This window comes from Panthera tigris, chromosome D3 (genome assembly GCF_018350195.1).
Source record: "Panthera tigris isolate Pti1 chromosome D3, P.tigris_Pti1_mat1.1, whole genome shotgun sequence".
Lineage (NCBI taxonomy): Eukaryota > Metazoa > Chordata > Mammalia > Carnivora > Felidae > Panthera > Panthera tigris.
This window is the reverse complement of record NC_056671.1, coordinates 75,345,769-75,364,781: the sequence shown is the minus strand read 5'-3', so window position 1 is coordinate 75,364,781 and position 19,013 is coordinate 75,345,769. Positions and strand designations below refer to the sequence as shown.

The following is a 19,013-nucleotide window of genomic DNA, read 5'->3' as shown; positions in this document are numbered from 1 at the left end:
AAAAATAAGTGAAACCACTATCCATCTAATTTATTTTTAGCATTTCTGAAAGAGGATATTCACTAGTTGGAGGATAGTGGTGAAATTTAGGTGAGAGAACCATGGCCGTATTTGATTTCATTACTCAATTCCCTTTGCTCAAATGTGAACAGATACCCTGACATGAAATATTCAACTTGGAGGAATATGTAGCTGGAGAATCAAAGGGCTTAGAAGGCTGCTTGATGACATCATTCAGTAGCTGAGTTTGTAAATAACAAAAATGCAACGTTGGTTTTTCCCTTCCCTTTAGAAAGAATGCTTCACCAAACCAGTCCCGTGAAGATTATTTTCTGAACACACAGAAACACATACAGATGTAATTCATCAAAACAGGAAGTGTTTTAATGCAATTCTCAGTGTAAGTAATGCTGCACACAAACCTTTTACTAAGTCTCACTTGAGTAATTATCCAACCGATATTTCTCATTAACACTCATTTCTCAGCAAAGATTTTAATAGCTCATAGCTTTTGTAAGGTCCTGTATTAATAAGACTTCATTAAGTTTTCAAAATATATTACAGTACATTTACTGGAATAATATAAAAGTATCATCATACATCACTAGAACTAAACAATATGTATCTAAATAAATCAGCAAAGCCTATTTTGGGAAAGCAGTGGGAGATCCACCATTGCTTTCTGGACTCCCTTTAATTCAAATCAACCCCCCTATACGTATACTCTGGAAGAGGTTTTATTGTATTTTCTTGATAAAAGCGGACATGTTTCTGTGCTTTCCGCTTAAATTTCAAGACCAAACTGGGTATTAATTTAAGACATGGGTTGCATTTTCCATCCTGACATTGGGTTTAGAGGCAAAAAGACCTGGGTGTTGCCTGAGCAGTCCTCGTGCTCTGTGCGTGGGACACCCACGTGTGCGGACAGCACAATGAGCGTGTGCACCAAGGAAGTGCGCTGTGGCCCCCCTGTGCGCACCGCCACACGCACAGGCACGGGTTCAAGTGTCCTCGGCAAAGCCCAGAGGCAGCAGCAGGAGCCCGAAGAGGGGAAGTGGAGGATGAGAAGAGGTATCTCGCAAAGTACCATCTCCGTAATGAATGATCTTCAGCTCTGAGGTAAGAAAGGATGCTAACCATAAATCCCTCAGTGCACTAGGCAGGAATGTGGATACAAGTAGAAAAAACAAAAAAAAAATCAAGGAAGGGATGAACATATCCAAACAGAACCTTGAGTCGCTAGATAAGGGAAAAAACATTTGTCACGCAGAAATTCAGGAAAATATCGGCAACAGCTGCAAATCTGGCGAAGGTAGGAGGTGTTCCTTTATATAACAAATTTCACGTTCTGAGGAAGTCACGTTGAACAAAACCAAAAAGACTTGTGTTTGTTTATTCCAAAGAAGAAAACGTGGACAAACACAAGGTCCTTGAAAGCAGGGACTTGGGACTGGCTGACTCCGTACCCCTGGAGCACTGGCCAGCACCCGGCGCTTTGGTGCCCAGGAGATGTTTTGCACGAATGTGGGGCTTTACGTGAACACTCGTCTGGGATTCCAAGGGCACAGGGAAGGGCAGAAACTGTGTGTCAAGGTACAGGTGGCGTGCAGAGACCACCGTGTGGAAAACACGCTTGGTGGGGAAACCCTTTAAGGAAGCACTGGTGCGAGGGTCACTCTACGGACGCCTAACGGGCTCGCCATGGGGCTGCTGGCAGCGCTAACCACGGGTCCCACGGTAGCCACTGGGGGATATGGGCACCGGGGAGGCCGCCGAGGAAGAGAGCTTAATAGGAGCCAATTAAGATGCGGGAGCTATATTCTGGGAGAAAAGATAATGAGAAAACAAACTGGAAAACGAAATTAAATGAAGAGTAGGGAAAAGTCTGTGACAGATTTGGAAGTTGTCAAGGTTTAATAGTATGTTGTGAATTAAGCAATTTATTGTATCTGTTTTACATTTTATTAGCTATTGATTTTTTAAAAACCATCGTCAAGTTGTGCTGAAGTCTTATTTAAACTTTAATTTTTTTTTTTTTTTAGCTTTCAAGGCAATAAACTGAATCTCATAAAACATACGTGCATCTTAGGAGAGTAAAGGTAATAACAAAATTTTAAATTGGCTTTTCGTCGGGGAGGGAGTTGATAATGTTTAAATTTTTTTTACCAATTACCAGGAGTAAGGTAATTAAAAAGATGGAATGGAGATTAATTTTTGAGGATAAAACAAGTTCTACTGTAAAAATTAGGTGCTCAAAGTTAATATGCATTTTAGTCACAATTAAACATAGGCATCCTCATGAACGGCCACTCAATGATCTCGGGGTTTTGGTTTTTTTTGTTTGTTTAACAATTTTTTTAATGCTTATTTCATTTTTGAGAGGCAGAGAGGAGAGAGAGAGAGAAAGAACCAGCAGGAGAGGAGCAGAGAGACAGGGGGACAGAGGATCCAAAGCGGGCACTATGCTGACAGCAGACAGCCCGACACGGGGCTCGAACACACTAACACGGAATCATGACCTGAGCCAAAGTTGGACACTTAACTGAACCAGCCAGGTGCCCCGATACTCGGGGTTTTGAAAATGTTTTGATAGTTCAGGAATGAAGAGCATTATGTGGGAAATTCAGAACGCAAACAGAGATGAGATAATATAAACGGGATATGAAGCTACTACTCGCTGCCTTCTCCCTGGCCTCTGCCCTGCTGGGGTTGCCCGCATCCTTGGGCAGCACCTCCCTGGCCCCATGCCTTTCCGGCCAGGCCCCCAGGCACGCCGTGCCCTGGCTTACCACTGAAAGGCTGCTCCTGCTTTCTCTCCCTAAATACCCACTCTGCCCTCCTCTTACCATCCAGCCCTTACTCAGCATGACCCTGTCTCAGTTCGGATGTCACCTCCTCTGTGAATCTGTCCCACAACCTTATTCTCAGGCTCCCCTCTGTATTGTAACTGCTTGCTTATTTACAGACTGCAACCCCCGTGAGAGCAGACCCCACCCCCACCTCCAGATTGCTAACTGTATTCTCAGTGCACCCTGCATGCTGCCATGTAGCACATAAGCAGTCAGCAATAATAGGTGATATTTGTTGAAAGAAGCGGGGAGGGCGGGCAGAACAGGAAGCCTTACGTAGCAAAAGCAAACATACAGTACACCCTAGGACCCTGTAGCATCTACACGTACCTGCCAGAAAGAAATGTGGCTGTCCGTATTTGAGTAGGTGGCAAGATATCGTCCATCAGGAGCAAAGGCCACTGCAGTGATTGGTCCCTTGTGTCCATGGATCGTCTAAAATAAAAGTCAGGGTCATTAACGGTCTGCATTCCACAGAACTGTTACACATACACATGCAAATGCATTCAATGTTGAACAAGTTGTGCCATGGAGGTTAGATACTGTTATGATCCTTATTTATAAAATTAGGTGAGAAAAATAGGAAAAGCAACCAAAGTTCTCCCACTGATATATCCAAGGGCTTTCTTTAATCTTGTTCTGAAGAAGCTACCTGTCTCTGCATTGGGAGGACAGCGTGAGTCCAATGGAAAAGCATATATTAACAGGCGAACCAATATGTTAATTTACTTATGTCCATTAGAGGGAAGAATTTTACTTAATTAGGAACCTCACTCATCTGAAATGAAAAACAATCAAAGCTGCATCGTAATATCCCTCTTCTGGAAGGAGTTAAAAACTATAATTTCAACCCTTAATAATTATACATTTTTCATGTTTTACGCTTCATTTCCCACCAATAACACTGGGCTTAAATGCACTTGGCTACAATTAGTAAACATACATACACGTACCTGTTGGGAGGTTTGAACACATACAGAAATCAAATACTATTACAAACAAGTTAACAGGGATCATTTTGAGCCCTTGCCAAATAGCTATCATTGATTTAACCATGAACTGAAAAAAAAAAGGGAGTTGTGTTTTAGACTACATCTATGATGAAAGGTCTTTACTAATAAAAAAATTATACTCAACTTTAATGATATTGTCATTAAAAACACTGGCATACTAAGCAAATTAGCATAATATTGTATTAATGTCCTTTCACTCAACTATGGAAGATCATACCTCGACCACATTAACCAATATTCAGTCTGCTTACAAGCTGTGGGTTGGTCTCCTCCCTCTGTCTGGAAAGGAATGGGGAAATATGTTCTCTTCAATGGAGACACTACTAGGAAGGTTGATCTCCATCTATTTTTTTAAATGTTTTTATTTTATTTATTTTGAGGGGGGGAGGGGCAGAAAGGGAGAGAGAGGATCCCAAGCAGGCTCCACACTCATTTTGGAGCCCGGTGTGGGACTTGATCTCATGACCCTGAGTTCATGACCTGAGCCAAAATCAAGAGTTGGACACTTAACCAACGGAGCCACCCGGGCACCGCCTCTTTTTTAATGAACAATTGTGAACCTTGAGTCTCAGTGGGAACATCAGGCGCATTATGTAGCTCAGCCCCATATGTGTGGTAAATTTCAGTAAGAATTTTCTTATAGTTCATAGCTGAGTGACTAAAAGGAGGGAAGGAGGGAAGGAGGGAAGGAGGAGTGGGGATACAAGCCCATTTCTCAGTGCTCTTTGGATTTTGTTCTTTTCTGTCACTAGACTTTCAGGGCACTGTGGGATCCAAAATAATGCCCGGTTTTCAACGCTCAGAGAAAACATGTTATACTGCAAAGCCCTGGGCTTCAGGCTGGCAGAGAACACTGCTCTGAGTCAGGCTGTCTGGCTTGCCTTTGGGTTCTACTACTTACACACTGAAGGATCTAGGGCAAATGATGTGAGTTACTTAACCTCAGAGTACCACGTCTAGAAAGCAGGAATGATGATGATGTTGATAATACCTGCCTCAAAGAGCTCTGTGAAGATTCAATGAGTTACTATATATGTAGCATTCTGTGCAATGATGGCATATAATAAGGATCCAATAAGTAATATTAATGTTTGTGTTACTCCTCCTTACTTAAAGATGACAGACATTTGAAAGGTGCTAAGGGAGTAGATCTTAAATGTTCTCATCAACAAAAAAGAAATGGTAATTACGTGACAAGGCGGAAGTGTTGGCCAATGCTATGGTGGTAATCACTTTCCAACATACAAGTGTATCAAACCATCACATGGGCACCTGTAACATCTACAATGTCATATGTCAATTATATGTCAATAAGCTGGGAAAAAATGATAAGACAAATGTAAATAATCACAAAACTGGATTACTTGAGTATACAATTTTACGGGGAGGGGGGGAGGCCCTTACCATATATCCCAGAATCAGTATCAGCTAGCATGCTAAGGTAGTCTAGAAACAGATTTCATCTCATTAAACATTTTATTAAACAGATATGGTAACTATCCATGGTGCTAGGCTCCTAATGTGGTGCTAATTGAGCAACAAGGTGAGCCTGCTGAATAATTATCCTGCCACCTACCCTAAAATGAAAATTATTGCGGAAGAGGGTAAAAAGTTAACCAATTAAAAGGGAAAAAATGACCGTTCTCACTGACTAGGTCAATTTACTGAGATCACTGGAAAGCATCTTTAATTGGTTTTTAAAATCAAGATTCAGTTCTGCTAAAAACCTGAAATTCTGTGGGGCCAATTTAAACCTATGTCATGGTTAAGATAGTAAAAGGCCTTGCTTTAAGACGGAGGTTGCAAACTGAAGACCCTTAGGTTCAGCCTAATCTGAAACCAGATTGGAGATGTGTTTGGCTTGGGCTGAAAAATGTTTTTTTTTTTTTAATTTTTTTTAATGTTTATTTATTTTTGAGACAGAGAGAGACAGAGCATGAATGGGGGAGCGTCAGAGAGAGAGGGAGACACAGAATCTGAAGCAGGCTTCAGGCTCTGAGCTGTCAGCACAGAGCCTGACACGGGGCTCGAACCCACGGACTGTGAGATCGTGACCTGAGCCGAAGTCGGAGGCTCAACCGACTGAGCCACCCAGGAGCCCCTGAAAAATGTTTAAAAAGTTTTATGAGCTCATATTCTAACTCATCAGATATCACATAAAATCAAGATTTCTGGCCTCTCCTGAAAAACTGAAAGCTCTGGTGATCCTGGGCCTTTGTGTGCATGTGGCCACGAGAGACAGGGATGAGCAGAGGTGGCCCTTCAGCCTGGACACTTGTCCTCCCTTTTACCAATTCAATTCCTCCTGTGCTGCTAATGCCCACTGCCTGGCTCCCTTATTTCCTGCCCGCTGTCTCATGGAATTGAGTGCTACCCTCCCATTAACAAAACTTGATTCAAGGGGATGCCTGGGTGGCTCAGTTAGTTAAGTGTCCGACTTCAGCTCAGGTCACGATCTCGCGGTTCGTGAGTTCGAGCCCTGCGTTGGGCTCTGTGATGACAGCACGGAGCCTAGATCCTGCTTTGGATTCCGTGTCACCCTCTCTCTCTGCCCCAATCCCGCTCATGGTCTCTCTCTCTCTCTCTCTCTCTCTCTAATAAATAAGACATTAAAAAAATTTTAAGAATACTTGATTCAAAATAGTTTCTTCCACAAGAAACAAGAAGTATTGGTGAGGATGTGGGGAAAAGGGAACCTTTGCTACACTGTGGTGGGAAATGAAAATTGGCACAGCCACTATGGAAACCAGTATCTCCATACTCCTCAAAAAATTAGAAACAGAAATACCATATGATTCAATAATTCTACTACTGGGCATTTACCTAAATTAAAATACCAATTGAAAAAGATATATGCACCCCTATGTTTATGGCAGCATTATTTGCAATAGCTAAGGTATAGAAAGCAACCTAAGAATCCATCAATAAATGGATAAGGAGAATGTGGTGTATACACACACACACACACACACACACACACACACACACGAATATTACACAGCCATCAAAAAAAAGATGAGAATGTGTCATTTGTGACAACATAGATGGACCTAGAGGGCATTATGCTAAGTGAAATGAGTTAGACTGAAAAGGACAAATACTGTATGATTTCACTCACACATGGAATCAAAAAACAGTATGACCAAACAAAAAAGCAGCAGCATCAGATCTGTAAACACAGAGAACAAACTGACGGCTGCCAGCAGGCAGGGGGTGGAGGGATGGGCAAAATGCGTGAAGTGGGGGGTGGGAGATCCAGGCTTCCAGCTACGGAATAGATATGTCACAGGAATGAAGCGCACAGCACAAGGAGGGTAGTCGATGATGCTGTGATAGTGGTGTGTGGTGCCCGGTGGCAGTTATGCTTGTGGTGAGCACGGCATAATGTATACATTCGTGGAATCATGATGTTGTACGCCTGGACACGTGACATTATGCGGCAACTCTACTGGGAAAAAAAATCCAAAAGGCCAAAACAGTTACTTCCATGCTTCCGGGGTCCTGGTATGCATCTAAAAGTGTGAGTAGACTAAAGGCTTCTCTAAGAAAAGCTGGCCCTTCCTTCGGGGCCCCCAGAGCCCTCTAGAAGTGCATGACCCTCCTCCTGGCTTTTGGGCCCCTAACGCTCAACACAGAATGCTAACCCCGCCTCCTTCAGATTAGCATCTCTTCTTAATCAGCGACCAGTGAGTTGGCAACAGTGAAGTGGCCATAAACCGGCAGGTCCGAAGGAGGTCCCAACCCAGTGGTCACATTAATGTACCTCTCTGTGAGATGAGGTTCGCCCTGCGGTAAAGGCAGAAAGCCAGACACACAGGCTCCTTCAGAAAAGTGTTCACGAAAACGTTTTCACATAACTCCTTCTACTTTTACAGAGGGCTGCTATTTAAAACATCCACTCCAAGATTACTTTGTGTCAGCTGAGGACATCCTTCATTATGTTATCCAGAGTCTCTAACAGAAGATCCTGTGAATTAAATGTCATCTTGGACTGTTCTGCCAGTAAAATGTTTGTCTTTCCAGATAAATGTTGTTGCTTTCCTTTCTCATGTAACAATAATTACATAATTGTAACATGTCCTTGCTTTACTGCCAGGAAGTCCTGAGCTGAACGCATGCCCCTGCCGGGTGCAGGGGGAGGGGGGGATCAGTACTTTTTCTGGCACTGTTCTGTTTCCATGTGTTGTTGTTGAGGCCGCCCTGGATACTAAGCTTCATTTGTTAGTTTCCTTAGTCTGGGCAAAGGGGGACTACACTGTAGGTCAGCGCACGCGCACACACACACACACACACACACACACACACACACAGATACATGGTAAGACACTGTTGGGTGCCCCGCAGGGTATCTTACAGGAACCTAGAAGAAACCACGGAGTGCTGCCTGCAGCATCCGCTTGGAGACCCGTGGTGGGCAAGTGCCACTCAGGGTCCTCAGGGAAGGAGGGAAGTGAGTTCATTACAACCTCAGCCTAAGAGGTGCTTCAGAACCTCGGTGTAATGGAAATGATGCCATTGTCTTTTGTTCAGAATCTCTGAACTTCTCAGATCTGTGCAGGCAACAGCTGAATGGACTTTAACCTCGCTTCCTTCCGGCAAGGGAGATGTAGCTGTTTGGGGATCACAGGGAGCCAGTGAGCGCTTGGGATGGGGCCCACCCAGTGGCTGGGATCTTAAATGCTAAACTGTACAGAATGCTTCCCAAAACAACAGGTTTCAAAATACAAGGAGGCTTGGTCTACTTTTTATATGCGAATGGGTATCATGTCTTGTTCTATTCTTTAGTCAAAAGAAATTGCTGTCTTGAAAAGACAGAAATGGAATATAAAGAAATTAATCTAATTCAAGAAGTGCTACGAACAATAAAAGAAATCAAACAATAACCCCTGGCAGGAGACAGTGCTGAATTGGTAAACACCCCTCCGTTTTTCTTACCGAAGAAAAGGAACTGAGAGGCAGGATTAATAATAATGAGGAGTATGTGCACTGGCCTAGCAGTTTTAACAGGCAGTCGCAGCGTACTCCTCGAAGAAACAGAATTAAGCGCCCTGCACAGAGGAGAAGAGGCACACATTTCACAAATGATTCGGTCAGCATCAACAGAAGCTAGGACTGTCTAGGATACTTTAAAATTGCGCTTTACAGGGTCTGTCTCTTCCTGGAGTGTTTTGGATATTTGGCTTTCAAACAACAAGTTTGCGAACTGACGCTGAAAGGCAGCACTCCATCACACCCACATGAGGGACTGAACAAGACCAAAGAGAACATTTTGTATTTATTTGCAGGTTTCACCACTTTTTTAAAGGGGGGAGGAAACCCAACCACACAAAATACTTTCCTACTTTTGACATAAATTGCGAAGGAAAGGTTTCCTAAAGTAGGTGAAGTTGTGTTATCGTGAGCACCGTAAGAAGGGAAAGGTTTTTGGTTTTTGTTTTGTTTACGAGGGAAAGGTTTATGAAGTTCGGACCACGCACCTCATAGGAAATGTCCTAAAATGACCTGGAAAATAAAAGAACCTGGACAGCACTGTCACAGCCTCACCCAAGATCTGCGGGACGGAGAGGGAAGGAGACCGCGTTGGCTGTAGGCCTCTGGTGGGACCGCACGGTGAGCTGCAGATTCGGATAGGCAGTTGTGGGGCTCTCGGTCCGTTAAGTGCCTGACTCTTGATTTCAGCTCAGGTCATGATCTGCTGGTTTGTGAGACTGAGTCCCGTCTAGGGCTCCACACTCAGTGATACTGGTATTCTCTCTCTCTGCCCCTCCCCGGCTTGCATGCATGTGTGTGCACGGTCTCTCTCAAAATAAATAAAGAAGCTTAAAAAAAAAAAAGACAGTTGTGATTTGGGGGTGCCTGAAAGGTCTACTGAGCTGGAAGTATGTCCCTAGTTGGCTGCACGTGGTCTCTGACATTTCTACAAATCCAATGAAGCTCTTGGCTGAGGGATTTCCCCTAGAATGTGCTCTGGTAGAGAACAGGGTGACGCTTTGTTGGGGTACAAACATGGCGGAGATCCTCAGTTTAAGGGGACCCTGAAGGAAGCGTGTGTGTGGAGACAGGAAAACAGGCTGGAGGTGAGCCACACAGTCAGGGAAGTGAGGATCCGCCCCGAAAAGAAAAGGAGAGTGATATCAAAGGCTTACAAATACCTACACGTTCCTGGTGCTGGTTCCTCTTAAGGATAACAAGCAATGCCCAGGGTGGCTCAGGACACGTTCACCTCTGCATCCAAAGCACCAGCCCCTACATTTGACGTCTCTTACAGACAGTGCCAGAGTCAGAAAAGGGCAGATAAGGACAGAGGGCCAGGGTCTGACGCGCAGGCCTTTCTGACATCCCAATACAGAAGGCCACTGATTTCATGGCTGACTGGCAGGGAGGTAATAGCTCAAGGCCAAGAGAAGACGAAGACATCACTGGGACTGACAGCTTGGTTTGTTACGCAAGGCAAAGACTCATCAAAGAAGAGCCATTTCAAAAGAGTTAAGAAGTTAAGAGTTAATTACACTGGAGAAAAAACTCCCTCTTTCTTTTCTCTGAAGCAACCAATTTGTGAAAATGTTATTATATATTTAAGGTTCAAATGCTCAAGGAAACAAAAAATCCAGGCAGAGTATGCCATTAAACAAAAAGTTTCATCTATGACCACGCAGAAGACCCAAGTAAAATTTAATTACTGCTATGAACGAAGCCTTTTCCAGCCTTTTTGTGTGTGGGCTCTTAAGGCCATGTGATGTTGCCAAGAACACTGAAAGGTCACCCCTTCTTTTCTGTATGTGAACAGGGCTGCTTAAAGCAGGCCAGACAGATGAACATCTATTCTGTTTGCAAGTATCTCTAGAGAAGATTCTAGAGACCTGAGGACGCTTTTCTGTGTGTAACAATGTGTTTTGTCAGGAAATTTCTCCTTATATCAAATCTAAATCCAAAATGCTACAGGGTGAGCCTGCTCCCTCTTGCTGTGGCCTCACAGAGGCAGAGACCAGACAGTCGTCTATCGGCAGGATAACCTTTTATAGACTTGAGGGCTGTTATAGCAACTTGCTCCTTTGTTACTTATTTTCTCTTTTCGGGATGTAAAAAAAAAAAAAAACAACAACCCAACCAACGAAACAAACCTCAGTGACTATAAGATTTCAAGTCTCATTTTCCAACTTTTTAATCATGTCTGTGGCTTTTCCTTAAACTCCCTCCAAGCTTTCCAATCACGCCATCGTAGTGTTGGATGGTATTAAAGGCCACCTTAGCTAACCACGTCTCAGAACGTGGAATTTCAAGCCGACTGAGTTGGAAGCAGCAGCCGTGTGCCGTTAGGGTTTCTCGGAACGGCGTGCGGGAAGGCCCGCACTGCGATGATTTTACCAGAACACTGCAGCTGTGCCTCGGGAAAGCTGTGGTGAAGTCGCTGGTGTGCGGATGGCTGACACGCCAAGTTCCCCGTGTCCCTAGGAAAGCGGCGTGTGTGTGGACACCTGTCCCCAGCAGGGAGCCTGGGCTGGGCTGCAAGGCCCAGAGAGGCCTCCGCTGGCAAAACCGCAGATCGTCAGTCCTTGTTTTCAATCCTTCCCCCCCACCCCCCTTTCCAAAAGTCATTCGTACTAATTTTGCGTTCTGGCTCTTTATTTTCATTTACAAATGTACAAATTACGGACCAATGAGCCCATTCTATTCCTTGCCGTCTACTTTTTTGCAACCTCACAATTATTGACACAGCCATCACTTGGGCGCTTGAAGAACACAGTTTCTGGCTTATCACGGTGGTCACGGATTAAAAAAAACAGATCCCAGAACTTCATACTTGGAAACAAACAAACAAAAAAATTGCATTTATCAAAGGCCAACTGCAACGAGCAGCTTTTGTCATCCTTCAAATACATTCTAAAATCATACACTAAAAGGTCTATAGAGTGCACTGGCGAGCTACGTCCCACAGGGAATCCAAAAAGCATAAGGAGAAACTTTCATAGCACCTGTTCTGTGCCGGGGAATGCTGTAAGTTGGGTTTTTGTTTTTTTTAATGCTTATTCATTTTTAAGAGACAGAGAGAGACAGAGCATGAACCAGGGAGGGTCAGAGAGAGAGGGAGACACAGAATCTGAAACAGGCTCCAGGCTCTGAGTGGTCAGCACAGAGACTGACGCGGGGCTCAAACTCACGAACTGCAAGATGCTGACCTGAGCCGAAGTCAGACGCTCAACCGACTGAGCCACCCAGGTGCCCCTATAAGAAGGATAAACTTCTTAATCCTTACAGATTAACCCTACAAGGTAAGAACACTACGTTAGACCCTACCTTAGAGATCAAGAAACTGAGGTGCCGAGAATTGGAGTAATTTATTTTGATGAGAATCCAGGCAGTCTGGCTCTGGAATCTGTTGTCTCACAGAGCACCAGGTAAAAACAAAAAACAAAAAACAAAAACTATAAGCTGCCAAGCTTCAATTTCTATACACCCGATTTTCATGTAGTTGGCATGTAGGTACATTATACACCAATATATATTTTTTAAGTTTGTTTATTTTGAGAGAGCGAGCGAGTGAGCAGGGGAGGAGCAGAGAGAGATTGAGAGAGAGAGACAATTGCCAAGTAGGCTCCACGCTATCAGGCCAGAGCCCAGTGCGGGGCTGGAACCCATAAAAAGTGAGATCATGACCTGAGCTGAAACCAAGAGTCGGACGCTTAACTGACTGAGCCACCCAGGCGCCTCTGCACCAGAGTTTCTAAATGACTCTTCCCTGCCCAATAACGCAGACTTCAAGTGCTAGATGGTGGTCACAGCTGCAGCCCAGGGGGTCACAACAGGCTGCCTGAGAGCCCCAGGCACGTGGAGCTGGGCCTTGCTGGAAGTGTCTGCCCCATTGTCTCCCTCAGCAACCAGGGCCTCCTAGATCCCTAGACCCTGGAGCCCAGTGACTTCCACGTATAGGGGGTCTGGAGGAAGGTTCCCGGATTGGTCCAGTCTCCCTTCCCATCCTGGTGCAATCTCCCCCACCCAGCCAGCTCTGTGAGGACAGTGGATGGCCGTGCTGCCTGGGAGCAAGGGCCAGGTCTCCCAGGGGAGCTCACTCACCCCAGCGGTCCCCTGGCCCCCACAGCAGTGGTGGGTGAAGAGGAACTCTTCCTTGACCTCAGAACAGAGGATGAAAGATCAGAAGCTGCCACCTTTCTCTCCTGGCAGAGAACGTGGAGGATCGCCTGTGTGGCCCCCCTGGGCCACCTGGGCCACAGAGGACGGTGGTCCTGCCTTTCTCCTTGGCAGCCTCCCTCCCTGGGCCTGGGTCCCATTAGCTCATCTGTGCTCCAAAGAGGCAACATCTACCTACGGGTACCATAAATAAGCACCACTTGAGGAAAGAATCATTATAAAATTAGGACCCTGGCTTTTTCTCACGTGGGGCACAAAATATAGAAACTAAAGTATTGACCAAAAGCAAAGTAGATGCTGAAAGTATTCCTAAAGCTCTCTAGTATTAAAGAGGGACCCGTTTCTTATTGGCTGTACTATCTCCTACAGTGCAAGCACGTAAGCCTAGATGCTGCCCTTTGGCGATTCTATAATGATTTTGAACAGAGATTTGAGGGTTGAAAACGGGTTGTTTATCTCTATAATTTCTTTTCTTGATGGAGGGCTGAGGCAATACTTGTTATTCACATTATGCCGACTCTATGATATAGAGTCAACCCGCTGTGGCAGTTTCCAAGCCAAGGGGTATTGGAACCATTCAATGAATTGAGTTTTCCATCGCTATCTAATTGAAAAGAATATACATTCAGGGTGAAAGACAAGTAGATTTGGTATCATTTGAACATCTAAATGGAAAATAGATTTAAGGATAAATGTAATAAAGCGAGCTACCTTAAGTTTGATTATAAGATATAGTGCCTCAAGTGCACTGTCTGTCTTTATCCCTAAACATAGCCACAGCATATAGTGCCCATTTTCAGTCACTAAAAGCTACTTAAATGCCATCTGGGGATAAGCTAACTGACACAGATGAATTAAAGGAGCTTTTCAATATCTACATATTGGTAATCCTTGTGACACAAGCAATAGTTTTTGGAATTCTTTTTGTGGAGGATTATATACCAACAAGCACATGTGCACACACAACACCCTTTCCCAAGAAGAGTAAGAATCAACATAAATGCTCAAGACTGTTTTACTACTATAATTTAGGCAGTAGTAATAATTTTAGATTTTTGTGATTACTGAAGCTTTTATTTTCACCAATGTCAACTGTAGATGATCAAAATTACTTTTAAAAAGGAAGGTCTAGGGGCGCCTGGGTGGCTCAGTCGGTTGAGCGTCTGACTTCGGCTCAGGTCATGATCTCACAGTCTGTGGGTTCGAGCCCCGCGTCAGGCTCTGTGCTGACAGCTCAGAGCCTGGAGCCTGTTTCCAATCCTGTGTCTCCCTCTCTCTCTGCCCCTCTCCCAGTCTCACTTTGTCTCACTCTGTCTCTCAAAAATAAATAAATATTAAAAAAAAAATTAAAAAAAAAAAAAAAAGGAAGGTCTATAGAATACAAATAGAGAATAAACATTTAAGCCTTTAGGTGTTTCCCAATCTTAAAATGATGAGGTCATTGTAACAGCAACCTTTGTTAAATGTATGTACTGGTTTTAGGAGGTTTTTTCCCCCTTCTATTCAACTCAGGGACTTATTCAGATTCAAAGAATCAATTTTCCGTAAATCTCACCTATTGATGTTGGAGTGCTTCTTCCTTCTCTTCCTACAGATAATGAAGAGCTGACCACACCCATGCCTGTGTGTGCACACGCCCACCCACCTCTCATCTGCTTTAGCAGACCACATATTTTCAGGAGGAAGTAACTATAAAACATCCAATTGAGCTATACATAACTGATACATCCTTTTTTCACATGTTCAAGTGGTCAGTCTTACAGCATATTTTGAAATTATGTTTGCCAAAAATCCTGGGACGTCACCAACTTCCAATTATTTTCAAACATAATTACCACGGGTTTTTGGTTGATGACAGGATAATAGTGTATTAGTATTCTGAGCGAGACTTCTAAGCTCAGTAATGATAACACTAAAAAATCTAGTTAACGATGTAATTCGAGCCATAACATTTTTCATCAACATTTAAAAATAATTAGTCATATTTAAAGATGATTCATGGGTACTGAAACACTGAATGCTAATGTGATTTAGATAAACGCGGATCAGTTTTAAATAAAAAGATAGTGAATAAACTGTTGTCCGATATTCACATTGCTGGTATGAAATAATTATAAAACACTTATTCAGTATAGAACTCACATATGCTTCAAAAGTCACAGAAAATGTTTTCTTCAGGTTTGGGCAGACCCAAAGCTAAATGTTTTTAAATCAGTGTTTCTAATATAAGTCTATTCGAACACATGCTAGAAATCTTAAAATGAACGAACTTTTGTTTTTATATTCCCAGAGTGAAAACTGTGATGTTAAATATTCAAAGGATTCCTAAGAATTGGACACAGAATGGTTACATAAATTTTCAAAGAAGATAGGAGAGAGTATTGTTAAAGGCGATACTGTGCCACGTGAGGAAATCCCTGTTGCTTGCTCTCGGAATTCCAGAAACGTGTGCCGGGTTGATCACCTCTGTCCCCTCTCAAAACACTAGGCCCTTACATAGCAAGCCTTCAGCACACACACATGCACCGTCAACTGACAGACCTCAGCACTCTCCTGATTTCTGATCTGGGTCAAGGTAAACAGAAGATGGCTGTTGACCTGAGTAGCAGGACAGGGCCCTCACACATGTGGTCCCTCACCGGGTATCTACGTGGAATATACCGTCCGGCGACACAAAACTGTCTTACGTAGACCGTACTAAAGCTACAGAATTCCTACTTTTCAAAAACACACTTCAAGAGGATTTAACATTTGCGCCGTTCCAAAAAAAGAAATCAGTTGGAAAGTGTTGTAGAAAATTAAGGTATTACATACATTTAAAAAATTCATACATCTATTAACCAGTATGTTAGCACATCTTTTGTCTTGTATTTATTTTGGAGAATAGAGTATACCTACTAATACATAATATATATTCAGGAATTTTATACTTTTATGTGTGGTACCATGCCTTTTAACCTTATTAAAACAGAAAGTCAGATTAGTCTGGAACATCACCTAATTAATGTTGTTGTATATTACAGGGTACATCTCTTTTGTTAAGAAACGCTAAGTTATAAAACTATAAAATTACCTTCCTGACTTTCACGTAACATTCAACATTTTTCTCAGTATTAAAACAGTAATAAAAGAATACAATAATATATGTAGACTTTTTAAAAACATTTATATTTGAGGGAGAGAGAGAAAGAGAGAGAGAGGGAGGGAGGGAGGGAGGGAGGGAGAGGGGGACAGGGAGAGAGAAAGGGAGAGAGAACAAGAGGGGAGGGGCAGAGAAAGAGGGAGACAGGATCTGAAGCAGGCTCTGCCCTGACAGCCCGATGCGGGGCTCCAACCAATGAACTATGAGATCATGACCTGAGCCGAAGTCAAGAGAAGAATGCTTAACCAACTGAGGCACCCAGTTGCCCCAGACTTTTTTTCACATAGCAACTGCATTTGCAAATATTTCAGAGCAATTATTGTGGCAAAAATCACAGTGACGTTACTTGTAAGTCCTCTGACTTAACCCTTAAACTATCCCGCATTTATCTAGTGGATTAAAATTTGTCCTTGCTGGGTTTATGAATGGGCAAAATTTTCTGAGACAAGATTTGCCTATTTGTGAGATAAGGGTAACGTATGTCTTGCCTACCTCATGGAATTAAATATTTTTAGCACAAATGTACTTAAAAATGTTTACTGAGAGCTGATTATGTCCTAGACCCTGTGTCAGAGCACAAAGATGAGACACACACCTGCCAGTGAAGCTGGGAGAAAAGAGAGACAGATTGACAGCAAGCAGCTACTGTTGAGTGCAATTAACAGCACAACAGAAATGTGCATAAGGTGCCACGGAAACCCAGATGAATAGACAGCCATTGCTGTTCAGGGTATGATACATCAGAACCAGGCACAGAATCAAGGTGGTATTTGAGTTGAGCTGTAAAGGATGAGCAGAAGTTGGCCAGAAACAAAAGGCCATCCTAAGAGGATAGATGAGTCCAGCAAACATGTGAGGGAGGCCCAGGAGAGCAGCAGGCAGTCCTGTGTCACTCTGCCAATGGAAGTGAGGGGGTGGGGAGCACTGGGGAGGACAGGGTTTGCAGGTGAAGCAAAAAGGTAGCTATGGCCAGGCCATACACACCGTCTTTTTGTTGTGCTAAGAAATCTGGATTTAAGTTCACAGCCAACAGAGAGTCTTCTGAAGTTTCTAAATAGGAGAATGGTCAGATAAGACCCGGCTTTTTTTTTTTTTTTTTTTTTTTTTTTTTTGAGAGAGATCGAGAGAGAGTGTGTGAGCAGGGGAGGGGCAGAGAGACAGGGAGAGAGAGAATCCAAAGAGCCAAGCAGGCTCTGTGCCGTCAGCGCAAAGCCTGACGTGAGGCTCGAACTCATGAAATGTGAGATTGTGACCTGAGCCGAATCCGAGTCGGATGCCCAAATGACTGAGCCACCCAGGTGCCCCTCTTTTTTTTTTTAATGTATATTTATTTTTGAGAGAGACAGTGCGTGAGCAGGGGAGGGGTAGAGAGAGAGTGAGACAGAGGATCCAAAGCCGGCTCTGTGCTGGCAGCAGCAAGCCCACTGCGGGACTTGATCTTGCCAACTCATGAACCGCGAGATCATGACCTGAGCCAAAGTTGGGCGTTCGACCGACTGAGCCACCCAGGTGCCCCCAGATCAGACCAGTCTTAAGAAAATTCTGGCAGAGGGAAAAGGAGAGAGGAACTAGGAAAAAAAAGGATAGGGTAAGAGGAAAATGTAGTGCATCAATTAGGAATCCAATGAGGAACCGGATGTGGTCAGGAAAGAGGGGCCCACTGGGTATACAGTGATGCTGTGACCCGGACAGGAAGGCATAAGAGAAAGAACATGTTTCTAGGTTGGGAGGATGGGGGCAGGTGGGAAATCGTGAGGAGCTAGGTTTGGGATAGGTAGATACTAAGGTGGAGGACTAGAGAAGGTAGTTGGAAATATGTTAGCGAGTCAGAAAGAGGAATGTGGAGCTAAGGAGAAGGCTGAGGGGAGGAGAGACGGATCTGGGAGCGACCAGCACGTCGAGAGGCGCTGTGGCACGGATCTGGCACCCAGTGCTTGCTGCACCGCAGTCTCTCCGTGAGTATCTCTTCAATCACTGGGTGTGAGTGGCTACGAGAACCCGGGAAGAGCCAACGGGGGAAAAGACAGGAAGAGTGAGGGTGAAAGGGCAGTGGAAGGCGAGGCAGAGAAGAAAGGGCTAATAAGTCTGCTTTGGAGTTTGGTCACATTTTTTTCTCTTAGGGACAATCCTGTATCAGATTGTAATTATTTAGATCAGATCAGGAAATAAATTAGTAAAAAGGTCAAATTTCTAGAATCAAAAAGAAATACCTGAGTTAGGATTAAATTTATAATCGAAACTACCAATACCAGCCGGTTGCCCAAACTGACAGTCTAATTTCTCTAATTTCAATTTTGCTTAATCTCATCAGTTACCCACAGATTTTGATATTTAAGAAAGATCGTTATATAAAAGATGTCGCTGGATATAATTACCAAAAGAATAAAAAAACAAGACACGCTATTAAAAAGTTGGGAAAGACACTAAAAAGGAATTAAAAACAGAACATGCATTTTTGTGGGTGTGCCCATGTAGACACACGTACGTACTGTGGTTGCTCACTCTGATTTACAGATCCTTTTCAAAAAGAAAAGGAGAAATAGTTTAACCAAATTAATGATTTATAAAGACTAATAGTAACGATCACAATCACCAACTCTGTTCCGGTAGCAATTTCAATGATTCACGAGATTTGTAAGGTAGAATCAATGCAAGACATTCCAGATACTTTACTACTAATTACAGTCACACAACACCTATTTAGACAAGCATTCCCTATGATTTGGCTAAAGGGCAGTCAGTCACTGAAATGCAAAGGGAAACGAATTACATCTCCTACTGCTGAGCTTAAACTCTTCAGGAATATCTACTTGACTTTCTTGGAGTGGAAGTTATGCTGGCTTAAACCTCTGTATCTTTTCA

General features: G+C 43.5%; 1 protein-coding gene across 10 annotated transcripts in view; it reads right to left on the bottom strand.

Annotated features, from left to right (window-relative positions):
* WDR7 (WD repeat domain 7) overlaps nt 1–19,013 on the bottom strand; it is a 354,382-nt gene that overhangs the window by 5,737 nt on the left and 329,632 nt on the right. For all 10 annotated transcript variants that reach the window (XM_042962008.1, XM_015536841.2, XM_042962015.1 and 7 more), the window contains one exon: nt 3,180–3,284. In XM_042962008.1, coding sequence (XP_042817942.1) covers nt 3,180–3,284 — 105 coding nt within the window. The remainder of the gene's footprint in view (nt 1–3,179; nt 3,285–19,013) is intronic.